The sequence below is a fragment of the Canis lupus genome, chromosome X (genome assembly GCF_011100685.1).
Source record: "Canis lupus familiaris isolate Mischka breed German Shepherd chromosome X, alternate assembly UU_Cfam_GSD_1.0, whole genome shotgun sequence".
In the NCBI taxonomy this organism is placed as follows: domain Eukaryota; kingdom Metazoa; phylum Chordata; class Mammalia; order Carnivora; family Canidae; genus Canis; species Canis lupus.
This window is the reverse complement of record NC_049260.1, coordinates 107,984,200-107,999,057: the sequence shown is the minus strand read 5'-3', so window position 1 is coordinate 107,999,057 and position 14,858 is coordinate 107,984,200. Positions and strand designations below refer to the sequence as shown.

The following is a 14,858-nucleotide window of genomic DNA, read 5'->3' as shown; positions in this document are numbered from 1 at the left end:
AAAATCTGATAGACATAAGCAGGGATGCATATAACCACAGAATTAATGGAAATGTTCTTTTTCCAATAGGGAAAAATACCAGTGGCGGGAATGGTGGTGACCAGATTAGATGAAATTGAAGGGAATGACAATACATTTGAAATCACAGGTAGGTAATTTTATTTTTTTTTTCAAGTAGCTACTTGAAATCCTTTTTGGAGCAAAGTGGGATTTGAATAAATAAATGCTATTATTTTCTGCACTAAGTCTATGAGCTATAAGCTTTACCTGGGCAGGGCAAGGTTTGTTCTCTTTCCCAGGATAATTAGCATCCTGGGATAATTAGCATCCAGTGAAAGAACAAAGTCTCTCAGTCATTCAAAAGCCTCAGCTTTGCCATTAGTTTCAATCTTTTCTTGCACAGGAGCCACTTGATAGAACTAAAAAATAACAAAACAGGCTGAAGTAAATGAACAAATTGAGCAAAATACCAGGCCTGACCTTTGTGGCCTGTGGTCCCTTTTGCCAGGCCTGTGTAATTTCCATGTGGCGGTTTTCCTTTTTTTACTGACATGGCACAGTGGCTAGCACTGGGACTATGGCCCCAGTCCTTCCCCCTTCTTCCCCAGTAGGGAGCCTGAGCTGAGATGTTGGCCTTGTTTCAACTTGAATATTGGGTAAAGCGGGACAGCATTCTCATTGTAGGCCGTGAACTAGATGGGCTCTGTGCTTACACTTTTGCACTGTGAGTTTGTTTAAAGTGAAGTTTTAGACTACTTTCCTCAGATTCTGTAAGCAGTAGAAGTCAAGGACAGTTTTAAAAATCAGACACAGGGATCCCTGGGTGGCGCAGCAGTTTAGCGCCTGCCTTTGGCCCAGGGCGTGATCCTGGAGACCCGGGATCGAATCCCACGTCAGGCTCCCGGTGCATGGAGCCTGCTTCTCCCTCTGCCTATGTCTCTGCCTCTCTCTCTCTCTCTCTCTCTATGACTCATAAATAAATAAAAATAAAAAAAAATCAGACACAGATATTTCTTTCCTTGCTTCATTACCTGTTCCTGACATAGAAGTTTCCATAGGGTCACCCCATAGGTGTGACCCCTTCTGATAACAGACACCCAACTCTTAGTTGCGTCAGGTCTGTTTATGAATGAGGTGCGTTCAAGCTTCTCCTTGCCTCTTATTTCCAAATGCTCACCATCGGGCGATGCAGGTAACATGGTCGACAGAATTGTGATCCACTGCAACAATAGCCAGGACTTCCAGGAGTGGCTGGAGCAGCTGTACAGACTGATCAGGGGCCCTGCCTCTTGCAGTTCCTTATCCAAAACATCATCGTCATCTTGCAGCGCTCATTCTGTAAGTAGTCCACTTGTGCGGCTTGGGGACTGATGAGTCTCCCATCAGACCTGCCTGCAGAGAACTTTCAAGAAGCAGTTAGCATGCCCTCAGTCTTTGGGTCTTCTATATTTGTAGGTTTTGAAGTACAGTAAAACCTCACTAATTCTGATTTCTTGTGGAGGGAGGCCCATCCAAATTAATAAAACATTTTGCCGAGGGATGTGCACTTTTGTTTGACGATTCTAAGCAACTCCCCCTGACTGCCAGCAAAGTTTTTCTCATCACGGGTCCTGCTAAGACATTTCAATGATAAACAAGATTCATGTGAATTGTCAACCGTTAGTCTCATGTGAATTGTGTGCTGAGTCAAAACACAGAGTTTACCTTCGTAAATCCTTAAGTGCCCTCATGGAATCTCATTTATGCTACCGCATTCACTAGGTCAGCTTTAAGGGTAAACTCTCAGCGTTGCCTTCTTCCAGGTTATCATGAATCTGGAATTCCTAGAATCGGAATCGTTGAGATTTTACTGTATGTGCTGAGTGAGAGCGCATATTGTTGTGTTGTCTGTTAACACTCAAATGGGCAATGCCAAAACCCCAGTCTTAAGTACTGTGCATTGTGGTGGGAAGAACAAGGGCTTTGGCATCAGATCTGAGTTCAAATCTTGGCTTGTTCAATTGCCAGCTAGCTACTTTGCTTTGCTAAGGTTCATCTTAAGTCATTCTGCCAAAATAACCTATTTCGGCACCTAGTAGAGCGCCCAACGCATGACTGAACGCAGTCAATGTTGACTCAGCTTTCCTGCTTCCTAAAGGAAAGCCACCCCTGACTTGAGTGACATTCCCAAAGAGAGAGGGAAGACAGGATCATGGGATGTTGAGTCAATTTTGTGCTGTTCCTTAGAGACCCCATAATCTGAACTGGAAAGTGCCAGTTCCCAAACTGGAGAATTTTGTTTTCCCACCTCTCCTTTTCTATGGCTGGCTTTGCTGATCCAATGACATTGTCGCTGTTCTCTCACCGTGTGGCACAAGGTCGGGTTCAGACGGCAGATTGCCAACATCTCATCAGACATTTTCCCAGTCTTTTAGCTCTACTGGACAGCCCCGAGGACCCCTGGAACCTCCTCAGATTATAAAACCGTGGAGTTTAAGTTGTCTACGACCCGCACCTCCACTTAGACCATCAGCAGCACTAGGTTATAAAGAGGTAATTTTGCTACATGTGGTATAAAATGCTTCTGACAAGCTAATTTCATAGCTCGTTACAAAGAGTTCTGTGGGAATGTGCTAGAACTTATGCTAGGTGATACATGTCAATCAATTGTGAATTGTTAGACTCAGGGATTTTGTTTGTTGCTTAATTTCCCTTTTTCCCATGGTCCCCGCACAAATATTTAGCAAACATCCACAGAGTTTCTGTGCACTGCCTGAGTTCCCTGGCCCCCTCCTGAAGTGCCTCTGGCTCACCTGATTGCTTTGGTAATAATGTCCACACATCTCAAACAAGAGCCACTTCATTTGACTTGAATTTCCAACCAAGAAGACCCAATTCTGCATTTTGGACCATTTTGATCTATTAAGCCAAACCAGGAAAGTCTTATGGGACCAAGCCATGAGTCTGAATTTTGAGGGTCTGGTCTTTTTGCTGCAGTTGAGAAGGGAAAAGAATTTAATGAAAAGAACATCTTTTCCACAGAGGCTTCTAAGCGACAACCCTAGAAGATATAGGATAAATTTGGGTAGTGGGGGGACTTTGAGGTTCTTTCTATTTTTTCCTGAAAGTCACAGTCAGGAAATGTCAGTCACTAGCTTCTAGGACTGTATGGACTGTTACTTTTTCCATCCAGTGTTTTTTGGGTTGGTTTTTTTCCCCTAAGCTGTTTCTCATCATTTCAGCTTTTAAAGAGCCTCATTTATTAGGAACTGTTCTTTACCCAGATCTTACCAAGTGAAAGTTTAAGTCCATGACGGTTATGAGGTACATCTTAGAATTAGAGGTAAAGACAGCATATCAAACGTGTGCTTTGACATGTGATACAGATTTAGCTCCATTTCAAGTTGATCTTGATTTCAAACACCATGCTGCTGTTTCCATTAATTGTTGCCTTCAACTCCACATGCTTTAAAAAATAGAACAATCTTTGGGCACTGGAGGATTTTTTTGATCATTTCAAAAAAAATGATACGGGCACAACAGGAGATTCATAATAAGCTGAATCCTTATTATGTACCTCTGTTCAGAATTGGGCCAGGAAACAGTCCCACAGGTTTGCTTTGGAAATCGACCAGTGATACCCGCAAGCATCCAGTTTTCTTCTCTGATTACGTAAAGCAGGAGTGCCACTGCATAGTTATCTGGGTCCCCTTTTTAACGATGGATATTTTAGAATTGTCAGTTACTAAGTTCAAATGAAGGTGAGCCTTGAAGGGTAAAGTTTACTTAATCCTTCACAGAACTAATCCATTAAAACTAAGGCATGATCATGTTGTTTCTCTTGGGAGAAGAGAGTTATTAATATATTCTTACTGCATAGTGTGTATTTCGGTTATTTTCAGTATTTGTTATTCTGCATAGAACTGTATTTCTTGGGCTTTTGCATGATGCTATTGCATCTGAGACTAATGTGGGAAACATAATGATATTCCTTCTGTGTAATTGATGATAACACTAACATTTCAAATGTTGTTTTAGAATTATTGATAAATGGATTTGGTCATTATAACCATCGACCTCTCACGCTCATCTTCTCTTTCTTTACATATTCACTTTAGAGGATGTCTTATATCTTGAAGGTAAGGGTAGAACAATATCTTTGGCTTATGGTGACATCATAATGCTGTGCTGTAATCTTTGATGAATGAAACTTTCCTTTATGCTTGTTGTGTCCCTTGTTCTAATTGGTGGCTAGAGTATGAAGATGCTATTCTGACATGTAAGTATTTGCTTCAAAAAATCAGGCTCTTATGAAACACATGTGAAAACGTAGTCTTAGATGCCTTAAAAATGCCTGTTTTCCTTGTGTTTTTTTTTTTTTAATTGCTCCTTTTCCTGTTATTTTTGTCCCTCGTGAGTTTTCCATGTCTGTCTGTTCTCAAGTCTAAGTGGGTCACTGTGGTTAAATGGAAGAAATTAAATTCTTTGTTCCATATATTTTAAGGTACTAGTTATTATCCATACATCACTTATATACACTGCATGGGAGATTGGGATAAGAATGGTCACTAGGGTCTAAGATTCTAATCTGTTTACTTGGGTACCTGTTCATGGGCTCTGGTTATTCATACGGCAAAAGCAAATTTAAGAATCCATGGCTCTTTTATCTACTAATTTAAAATACACTTTATATATGTATTTTTAAGCTTGGGTCTATACCCAGTACTCCTAACCCCAAGTTATGTATCCAGAGATCCCTCATTTAGCTCTTCTCTCTGGCTTCAGGGAAATTATTTAGTCCCTCTGCCTTAATTTTTTCCATCTGAAAAATGGAAATTAATATTCTTCTTTCCGGGACTGTTGCTAAGGAAAATGTATTTAAACCGCTTTGAAATTCTTTGAAAAGCAGTATATACTACAATTGTTGTTTAATTCCCTTAACACTGTATCAGTGAAGACCATCAACTAAGTTAGGAATACAGGTATTTCCCTAGGATCGACACCCACTACTTTCTTTGCAGATGGCACCCATTCCCTATGGCAATTGAGACACAATGTCATTGCCTCTGTTTTATGTGATCTTTTAGAATTTACTGGAGCCATTTTTATTGTGTACATTATTAAATTTTGATGCATTTTTGAGACTGTTAAAGTAAGGGAGAGCCATGCAGTTTAAGTTCATTTGCTCTTTTTAATTTGTTTTTTGGGGATAATTCTAATTCATAAAGAAACTTCTATCCTTACAGGAGTCTAGTAAAAGCCCCAAAACAATGAAGAAGTTTCTTCATAAAAGAAAGACGGAAAGAAAGCCATCTGAGGAGGAATATGTGATTCGGAAAAGTATGTGTCTTGCACTTTTTTGACAGTCGGTTATGGATGAGCTATCAGAAGAATTTTGTTGAAAGCAAATGATTAGAGCCATTTGTCCTCCATTATCACCTGTTACACAAAGAAAAATGCCATTCTAGGGCTGGTCACTTCTAAGCTTTTTGAATGAGCTGCCTGCTTCTGCACTTCATGTGATCTGAGGCAGACACCATTATATGATCTTGGGATAGAATATTTTACCCCACCTGGATGAGAACCACTAAAGGGCCCCATTTGCTACAGATTCATTTCTTTCCCTCAGTTTCTCATACACAAAATGTTTTCCCTACTGAGATAGACAAAACAGACCTGAAGGCTGAAATCCTTCTGGAAGTTTAATGCTCAGTGACATTTCCAGTTAGCTAAGCAGTCACCCTGCTGCCATGTAGAAATGGCTTGATTCCAAGGTGGGCTACAGAGTCCGTTGGCCAGTACATATGTCCGTATTTGCCTCTAAGACTGGGACCGAGGTACTCTGGGAGACACATGAAGGAGTGAGTGGTACATCCCAAAAGGGTCGCAGAATTGTGTGTCTCAGGCAAAAGTAATCTGTAGAAGTCTTTACTGGACTCCAGCTTCTGCATCGCCCAGCCCACCCCTGGGTGCATGCATCATCCCTTGAGCAGGGTTCCGCCTCCCAGTCATTTCAAGAAAGAGTTGGAGGGGAAGGGAGAATCAATGACTCTGCTGGCTGATTGGGAAAAACCGAATGAGGTCTATGGGGGAAAGCTTCCTAGAGAAGGGATGCCTTGCAATTTGGAGGGGAGGCAGGCTGTGGTGTATGTCGGGTGAGAACTGAGGCTAGCGCCAAGCCTGGTGCTGTCATCGTGGCCCCTAGGAGTCTAGTAAAAGCCTCCAAATGATGTAGAAGTTTCTTCAGAAAAGAAAAATTGAAAGCTGCCGCTGCTGGCAAAGGCTTTCCGGTCAGGGAACCCAGTCCCCAGCAACTGAGTACATGGCATCATTTTGAGGGTCCAGAGGTGGATCTCTGTCTGCAAAGTCATTATTAATTAAATCCAATAGGTACGGCTGCTCTGGAAGAGGATGCTCAGATCCTTAAAGTGATTGAAGCCTACTGCACCAGCGCGAATTTTCAACAAGGCCACGGCTCAAGTAGGTTCCCCCCCAAACCACTTTCTCTAATGAATGCTGTTTCTTTTTGACTGCTCAGCACCTCTTTGAAAAAGAGCAAAGCAACCCAGATGGGTTGCAGGGTGTGGAAAGCAGGTGACCTGGTGCAGAACTGCATCTTTCCGATAAGGTGCTTTTAGCTGCCAGGCGGTTTGTTTACCCACTCTTTCTTTTCACTCAGAGAGAAAGAGAGACGCAAGAGTAAAAAAGTTGGAGGTGATAGAAATGAAAAAAAGAAGTCTTTTTTTTTTAAAAGTCCTTCTCCTTTGAAGTATACAGATACCTTTGCCAGCACTAGTTAGGAATTAAAGAGCCCAGAAGAGTTCCTGTGTCTGTGAACTGATGGTAATCTCTTCTCATAGGCAGATTTGGAAAGGAAGTTACAATACTATCTTTGATCAGCTGCATTTTTAAGCGAACAGTGCTCCACCCAGCTTGAGTTTCAAAGTTGCTCTGAAAATCTGGAAATGTAGCTGCTTAGCAGGGGCTGTTTGGAATGTCTGCAGTTTTCAGGGAGTGATCAGGAAGGGTGTTCCCCACTCACTCCAACATCTTTCAGGCTACAGAACTGAAAGCGAGATGAGGTTGTCTGATTGATCCTTGAGCTTCTCAAAAAACTGGGTCGCATCAGTCCTGTCTTGTCTTGCATGATTATAGACATTCAGGAGACCTCTATGAGGTGTTTGCATCCGCACAAGAAGTGAGTTCTCTCCATAATGCTCCATTTTGGACAGCTGCTGACCCACCACTCGAGTTGGAGGTGGGGATCACTTGGGTGCCTCCAAAGGAACTTGTCCCTAACTAAGGTTGGCATGAGGAAAACATTTGATGTCAAACTTGACACATTTGGCCGTGAAGAGAGGTCTGTCACACCCTCTGCTTTCACAGATAGATCCTGGTGGTGGCTTTGGACATGCCCAGCTCTGTGAACAAGTTTCAAGGAGGCAGGAAAGGACAGAGAGAGCAGTTTGGGGCATGAAAGCTAGGAAAGAGAGGGGGACAGGGAGACACCAGAAGAAGCCTCCCTCGTACAAAACGTGACCTCATCTGCTCCCCGACCCCGCTCTCTTCACATTCACGGCATCCGCAGATCTGTAGGAGGCACAGGCAGGTGTTCTGGCCTAAAGAGCCACATTTCCGCCCCTCCTACCTAGCCTGTCCCCGACACGTGGCAGGTTGTCTAGCATCGTGGCGACCTTCCATCCTCTGTCCCTCTTCAGCTGGAAGTCCTATTTCCTAGGACCTCGCTGCTGTTATTTCCTGCTGCATTTAACCAGTGAGTCAGCCAGTCTGCTGTCTAATTATTAAGCACCTACAGAGTCCTGGGTCCAGGAAGGCAAAGCCACTGCCACCTGAGCAAAGGTGAGACAGTGAGCGCACACAATTTGAAGGCTCAGGGAGACTGAAGATTAAGGCCTTGAGCTCCAGGAGGAAGGATCCAGAAGTGAGGAGGAAGTTAGAGGTGCAGGAGAGTTGTTTGGTCCAGTCCCTTGTCTGTTCTGTCACCTCTTCCATCCCCAGAGCCTGGAGACTGTCTGAGCAGAGCCATGAGGATGTCCACACCTTTGTGCTGGTGTGACGATCCCCAAACCCCTCTCCACCCTTGACCCAAATGAACTTGACTGATAAAGTGCCCCACCCTGGCCAAAATCCAATTGATGTAGTTGTCTGTTTTCTCATGTCAGCAAATGTTGGATGACTGCTCTCTGGGTGCAAAGCAGCAACATGCCATCAGCAGAGACCCCTAAGTGATATTAGTAGAAGAGACCAACACCTAGAATAGTCTCTGCTAACTCTCCCCTCTCCTCCCTCTTGCAACCCTTGTTTGTAGGTGCTCGCAAAGATTCTCTTCCACAAGTCTTACTCCCTGAGGAAGAGAAACTCATCATTGAAGAAACCAGGAGCAATGGCCAGACTATCATTGAAGAAAAGTGAGTAGAGTGGGCTACCTTTTCTGATTTGTCTGTGGGCTGGAAATAAGGTTCCAGAAAGGCAATGCATCTCTTGCAAAGCCTGCACTGAAGGACAGTCCGTCCTTCTCCAGGAATATAGTTGGGAGCTGCAGGAGGGCTGCCCCCACAATGAGGGGAAGGGGGCAGGGGAGGCAGAGGGCGTGGAACTCTGTGTGTGGTGGCTGCCCCTGGGGCTAGCTCCCCCATACAGTAAAGTACTTCAGGGTATGCAAGAATCGCACTCTAGATGGGTTTAGATGGTGCTTGGGAAGGCCACAACACCAATTTCCTTGCCCAGAGGGATGCTTCTCACATTTACTGAATCAAACACTGGACTTCCACATACTTGGCCTATTTAGCATCCTACAGAAACCCAGTGAATTAAGCATTACTTTCATCAATTCTATTGAAGTTGAGGTTCAGGGAAATGATGTTCCTGGTCTACCTTTGCACACTAATGAGGGTGACCTAATGGGGAAAAATCAGGTTAAGTACCTATGGGCTCATAAAATAAACACAAAGTAGCCAAATAATTCATTTGTTTAAACTTGAGTCATTTCTGAAGTCAGGCCTAAATTTGCATAGTACAGCATATTTCAAAGTGCTTGACATCGTCAATGTATTTTTCCATCTGGTATACGAAGTGATGTGGCAAAATGGTAAAGTGCTTGGGCTCAAGAGAACAGTCCTGGTTCAAGCCCAAATTCAGCATCGTGTTAGCCGTGTGACCTGGGGCCAGCCTCTTTACCGTTCTGTGCCTCCATTTCCCCATCTGTAAATAAGTATGATAGTAATACTTTAAGGTTTATTGTGAAGTTAAATGGAATAATAAGTATAAAGGCTGGCACATAGTTATAGAGAGCTATATTAATCCCCACAACAACTTTGTGAAGTTTGTGGGGAATGTGGTATTATCCCCATTTTGTATGCGAAGAAAGTAAGGCAAGGAGAGGAGAAAGAACCTGATTACCCAAGGCTGGAGGATAGTAAGTGGTAGGGTCAGACCTGGAACCCAGATCTCTAGAATTCTTGTCCAGGGAGAGAGCCATCTGGGAATTAACTGTTCCACGAGTCAGGCAGGGCATTTTATCCTCTTTTGGAACAGATGAGACCTTCCAGAAAGAATGCCCCTGACTTTGTGTCATATAGGGTCACGTAGGGTCACAGAGGTGAGAGCAGCAATGCCATAGCACAGGATAAGCAGGGCCTCATGACACCCCTCATTATATGTTATGTGATGTTCATTCCTGCTCTTAAGAAAGTCAAAACCTTGCGATGAGCTCTAGTCTCTTTTTTTGTAAATCCCCCAAGCTGGGAAGTAAGTGGCCAAGGAGGAGGGCACTATAGTAAAGGTGTAATGACATGGCATTCAAATGAGCATGTGGGCTGGTGGTGGTTTGCCCATAAAAATAGAGACCACAGGGGCCATTCGTAGCAGTATCTCTCCCAACCAGCTCCCCCCCCAAAAAAAGGCCACTGTTTTTCAGGATCTGTATTTCTTGAAAGTGGCTTTTATGGTTAAGTTTTATGTGACAGTGTTTCAGTACCAGCTATGAATCTCTGAACTTTATGTTCTAGGAGTCTTGTTGATACTGTGTATGCCTTGAAGGATGAGGTCAAAGAACTGAAACAGGTAATGAAATATATAACTGATTTTCTTGGGTCATATAATAGGAACAAGGTGGTGAGGTGGGGATTTTTCTTATTTCTACAGGGTGAGTTCTGTTGATTTTGCCATGTAGTGTTGGGTTTAAATTTCTTAGGCTTGCTCATATACCTATTTAGCGGTTTACAATAGGTTCCCAATACTTAGTTACAACTTTCATGTTCTCTGACATTTGTAAACAGAATTTTAGAAAAGATAAGTCATCCACGAGTGTGTAAGTATAAAGAGAACCATAAATCTTGATTTGCGGGCTCCTCTGAAGATGTGATCCAGTGCTCCATGATGCACACTTCCTGGTGTTTGGGGACTGGCTGCACCTGGTGACGGGGTAAAGGATGGACTGGAGGGGGGAGAACAGAGATTATCTGTCACAAAACTCAGGGTGAGACACAGTGGATTTCTGAACTGAGGTAGTGCCATTGAGGCTGCAGAGAAGGAAAACAAATGTAAAGGAAGGCACATCGTAGAGTTAGAGCCTATGGAAAATTGATGCTGTGATGTTGGGACTGAGAGGGAGAGCCAGAGATTGAAGATGAGGCTTCTTACATGGATACCTACTTGGATAGGGCAGTGCCCTTCACGAACTCAGGAACCACAGGAGGAAAAGAAGTTTGGGGTGACAGAGGAGAGACTGAGTTCACTCTAGGATATGAGTCTGAAGTGCTTGTAAATATCAACTTGACACTAGGGACTGTGGACCTAGTGCTCGTGAGATGAGATGAGGTCAGGTGTCAGAGGGATTAGGGAGGCCCCTGAGTTGAGCTGAAGAAGAGACATTAGGTGAAAAGAGAGCTGAGTTGGAAGAGGGCCCGGGCCAGTGCTGTACAGGACGCTTAGACTGCAAGCAAGAAGACTGCAAAGGCTTGGCCAGAGAAAGGTAGGAGAAGCAGGGGGCTGCCTTGTCCTAAAAGCTGAAGGAGAGGAGTCTGAGGAAGGAAAGTGGTCAGTGGTGAAAGCTGCCAAGAGGAGGAACAGGAGGAGCCCTGGGAAGGGGCCACGTAGTTTGGGAATTAATGAGTCTTTTCTCATCGTAGGAAAATAAAAGAATGAAGCAATGCCTGGAAGAAGAACTGAAATCAAGAAGGGACCTAGAAAAGCTGGTCCGGAGGCTGTTGAAGCAAACTGATGAGTGTATTCGGGCTGAATCTAGTAGCAAGACCTCCATTCTTCCATAACTATCACTGTGCAGCTGGGTAGACGTGCCTTCGGGGCATCTCAAAATGTCCAGCTGAATGATTTGTTTGCTCACTTCCTTGGCTTTTATTTTGTATCTGAGTCAGTCCTCTCTCCCCCCCTCCCATTCCCCCCGCTCTCGCTCTTGCTTTCTTTCTCTGTCTCTCTGTTTGCTTTCTGTTTGCTTGAGTATTTGTTGTTGTTTGGTTATTGGTTGGTTGTTTTCTTTCTGACAGGGGTAAAAGTGAAAGTGGTGGTGGAAGTCTCTCCAGAGTCTTTTCCATTCAATAAGAAAAGGAAAACTAGTATAGGCAAATGACTTACATGGTCTTCAGATGGCCTTCAATTCATAGTGCCTCTTCAACCAGCCATTTCCCCTCCCCGCCCCGCCCCATCACTCTTTTGGGGCTGGATGCCATATCAAAGTGGCTGGCCATGGCTTAGTAAATGTGAACTTGACTTTTTCTCTCATGCTTTCTTGTATCTGGAAGCCCCTCTGTACCCAATTTAAGGAAGACAAAGCTCCTTGAGCTATGACTAGGGTAGGGTGAATGGAAGACTAGCACATTTGCCCGGTGACCCAGCCACCTTCCCTGGACTATCATGTGCCACCCCTCAATGCACACTTTTTTAAAAAATTACTGTCCTGTGTTGTCTATAAGGCCAAGAAAACAGTAGCACCCTTATTCCTTTTGTGTGCGTTTACATTTTAACTCTATGGGGCAGAAGCTCCGGTCATCCATGCCAATACCAGATCCATTAGCAAATTGCACTAGACAATCTTCCCCTTCAGCAGCAGAGTTGATCATCTCTCCCCAGTGCATGATAGATTTCGCCCCCAACCTTCTGCCTCGTATGTAAGTTTTATATTTCCCCAGTGCTTTTAGCCAACCATATGAAGCGATGTGTAAACTAGTATGTGTGTGCTTCGCTTCCTTTTTGAAAATATAGACTGTGAGCAATTACTTTATCTACCCTGCATATTCAACTTGTGACTTCTCATCCTTCAAAACAATCTGCATTGAGGAGCTATCATGCCCTAGTAGACTGCTTTAATTCACTTTATTGCTCTACCAGGTATGCAGTGAGAAGCTGTAATATTCCTCAGCCTTGAAGCATTATTTGCAGAAATGTGCTCTTGGTCCAGTTTGTATATCCAGAAAGAATGGACACTTCTAGTGGTTGTGTGCTGGTTGCTAGTGAAGCTCAGGATTTGGAACTAGTTTACTAAAGTGGCTTATTAAATCCAACGATCACCTTTGTAAGTGTCTCAACAATTAGAACTGCGGTAAACCAGGTTTAGAAGGGTCACAGAAGAGCAGAACTCATGCAAATTCAGCACAACTGAAAGTCAGCACAGTGCAACCCACCCCTCTCTCTCCCCAAGACAGGTGCAACTGGGCAGGTGGGAAAGATCACTGGAAAGAGAGGCAGAGGGCCAATGGTCTGGTCAAGGTAGTCTTCCAGATACATTTGACGCATGCCTATAAATGTGGGTTTTGCAAATGTTATTTAGAAAGCACACTTGAAGCTCGAATCCCCCAGCTTGCTAAGCTCTTTTTCTTTCTCATACTGGGGTGGGGGGGCGTCTCAAGTTCCCATAGCTACACGGTACAGGGCTGTTGACTACTTGCTGCACAACAGAAATGACACCATCCACAGGAAAGGGACTCTACCTGCAGTCTGCCATCAGCCAACCACATGCAGCCATCTTTGGAAGCTGAAGAGTGAAGATTTCTAGAAATGGCCATCATTCTGTTTTTAAGCCCAAAAGCTTAGCTTTGCCATCCTTCACCTAAAAATTAACAACAACCACACAGATCTGAGCATCTGCCCCGTCTGTGGTTAATCAATGGCTTACAGTAAATGTGCACACTATATCCATAGGGAACATTTTTGTGATTTAAAAATACTTTAGTAGATAAGGTACAGGATTGCTTATAATACTGAAAGGTCTTTATTTTAAAGTAAAGTGTACATATGCATGTTTTTGGAACTTGGCCTTCTGAGGAGAGGCCCTCGGTACTCTGGGTAGTGAAGCTTGTGCAGAGTGTGGTGTCTGCGCTCACACAGTAAGCAGTAATATAAAGGAAATGAAGCCATGTTAACCCGAGAGCAGTGTCTTCATAGTTGTGTTGTTTACTTACTCTATAAGTGGGTTCCTCTTACTCTGTAATTAAACTGCTGCCCTTAGAGGCTTTTTAGTTCTTCTTCCGTCATGTTCCTTCTTACACAAGCTCAAATTTTCTAACTTGTTTTTATTTTGAAGACTTTTAAAATGGACGTTTTCAATAAATAAGAATAACAGTGCTTTATAAACTAAGTCCTGTGTTTTCTTTTCTTTTTCTTTCTTCTTCTTCCTTTTTTTTTCTAACCAGTGTGCAGAAGGATTTTTCATGCTATGGCAGCTTCCTCCCCCATTTACTCATTAGGCGTCTGCTCTCCAGCTGTCTTCCACCTGTTTCAGTCTGGGCAGGTGAGATTTGCTCCCTGCTTTACAGAGATAATACGGGCCTTCCTTAACTTCTCCACCCCTCTCCTTCCATCCTCAACCTATGAACTGTACACCATTTTCCATCCTGTATCAGGATTTTGTCAACCACTTGAAGCCTACATTTTGACTGCAGTTGGAATGCTGGTGTCAGCAGTCAAAATAAAAATATATGCTCCACCTCGAGACAGGTGTGCTGTAGGTATCTGTTGCTACTCAGCTTCCCTTCCTACCCCTTTTGTGTTTCTCCCTGGAAGCCTAAAAAACAAAACAAAAGACCTATCTCAGACTCCGTTGCAGCTAGGGTTCTCTATACAATGTGGGTTCTGACGTATTTTCAGTTCTGCCAATGAGATGCCTTTGCATGATGTTTGGAAGGTTTACGTGAGGCAGAGGTCATCTTCCTGGGGCTTGGCAGCTGGTGGGCAGTTCCACAGATGTGTTTGTGGCTTCTGAACTGTAGCTTCCAGTGTGTCCACTCATGGCTTTGTGCTTGGGAGATTGTTGTGGCAGCGGTGGGGGGTGGAACAGGAGTAGAAGCTTCCTGGACCAAATTTGGATCACAACTACAGTACGATGACCTTGAAGCCATTAGTCCAACAGAAGCCCCTGACTTCCACTCCTGTAGCCAATGATTTTTTAGGCACCAAGTATTACCTTTCTGCTTAGGATGCCTTTGGAGGCTATTTCTCCTACTCTGAAGCAGTAGGTCCAACATCACACCTCCCATGTTCTGGGCTCTATCCTAAGTGTTTTATATGGTTGAGCTCACAAAACATTTGCACCCACTGTATGAGGTACTGGTTATCCCCATCTTAAAAAGGAACAGAGGCACAGGTGTTGAACAAGATGCTAGTATGTGTGGAGCTGGGATTCGAAACCTTGGTCCATCTGCCTCTGGGATCCATGCTCTTTCTACCATGCTTTCACTTCTATACTTGGAGCCTACTAAATAGGCTTCTACCTCAGCGATCTACTCTCATGAAATCACTAATGAGCTCTTAATTGAAAAATCCAGGGAACACTTTTCAATTCCTGTCTTGACATCTCCACATTATTTGACCCTCACCTCCTTGGCTTTCATGATCCCAACTTTTCT

General features: G+C 43.7%; 1 protein-coding gene across 3 annotated transcripts in view; it reads left to right on the top strand.

Moving 5' to 3' along the window:
- ARHGEF6 (Rac/Cdc42 guanine nucleotide exchange factor 6) overlaps positions 1-13,591 on the top strand; it is a 101,679-nt gene extending 88,088 nt beyond the window's left edge. For 2 of the 3 annotated variants that reach the window (XM_038588426.1, XM_038588427.1), the window contains 9 exons: positions 70-148; positions 1,193-1,338; positions 2,395-2,532; positions 4,098-4,118; positions 5,226-5,319; positions 6,370-6,459; positions 8,309-8,408; positions 10,008-10,062; positions 11,130-13,591. In XM_038588426.1, the coding sequence (XP_038444354.1) occupies positions 70-148; positions 1,193-1,338; positions 2,395-2,532; positions 4,098-4,118; positions 5,226-5,319; positions 6,370-6,459; positions 8,309-8,408; positions 10,008-10,062; positions 11,130-11,270 (864 nt within the window). In that variant the 3' untranslated portion in view covers positions 11,271-13,591. The remainder of the gene's footprint in view (positions 1-69; positions 149-1,192; positions 1,339-2,394; positions 2,533-4,097; positions 4,119-5,225; positions 5,320-6,369; positions 6,460-8,308; positions 8,409-10,007; positions 10,063-11,129) is intronic. The other variant, XM_038588428.1, reaches the window with a different exon arrangement.
- The last annotated feature ends 1,267 nt before the right edge of the window (positions 13,592-14,858 follow it).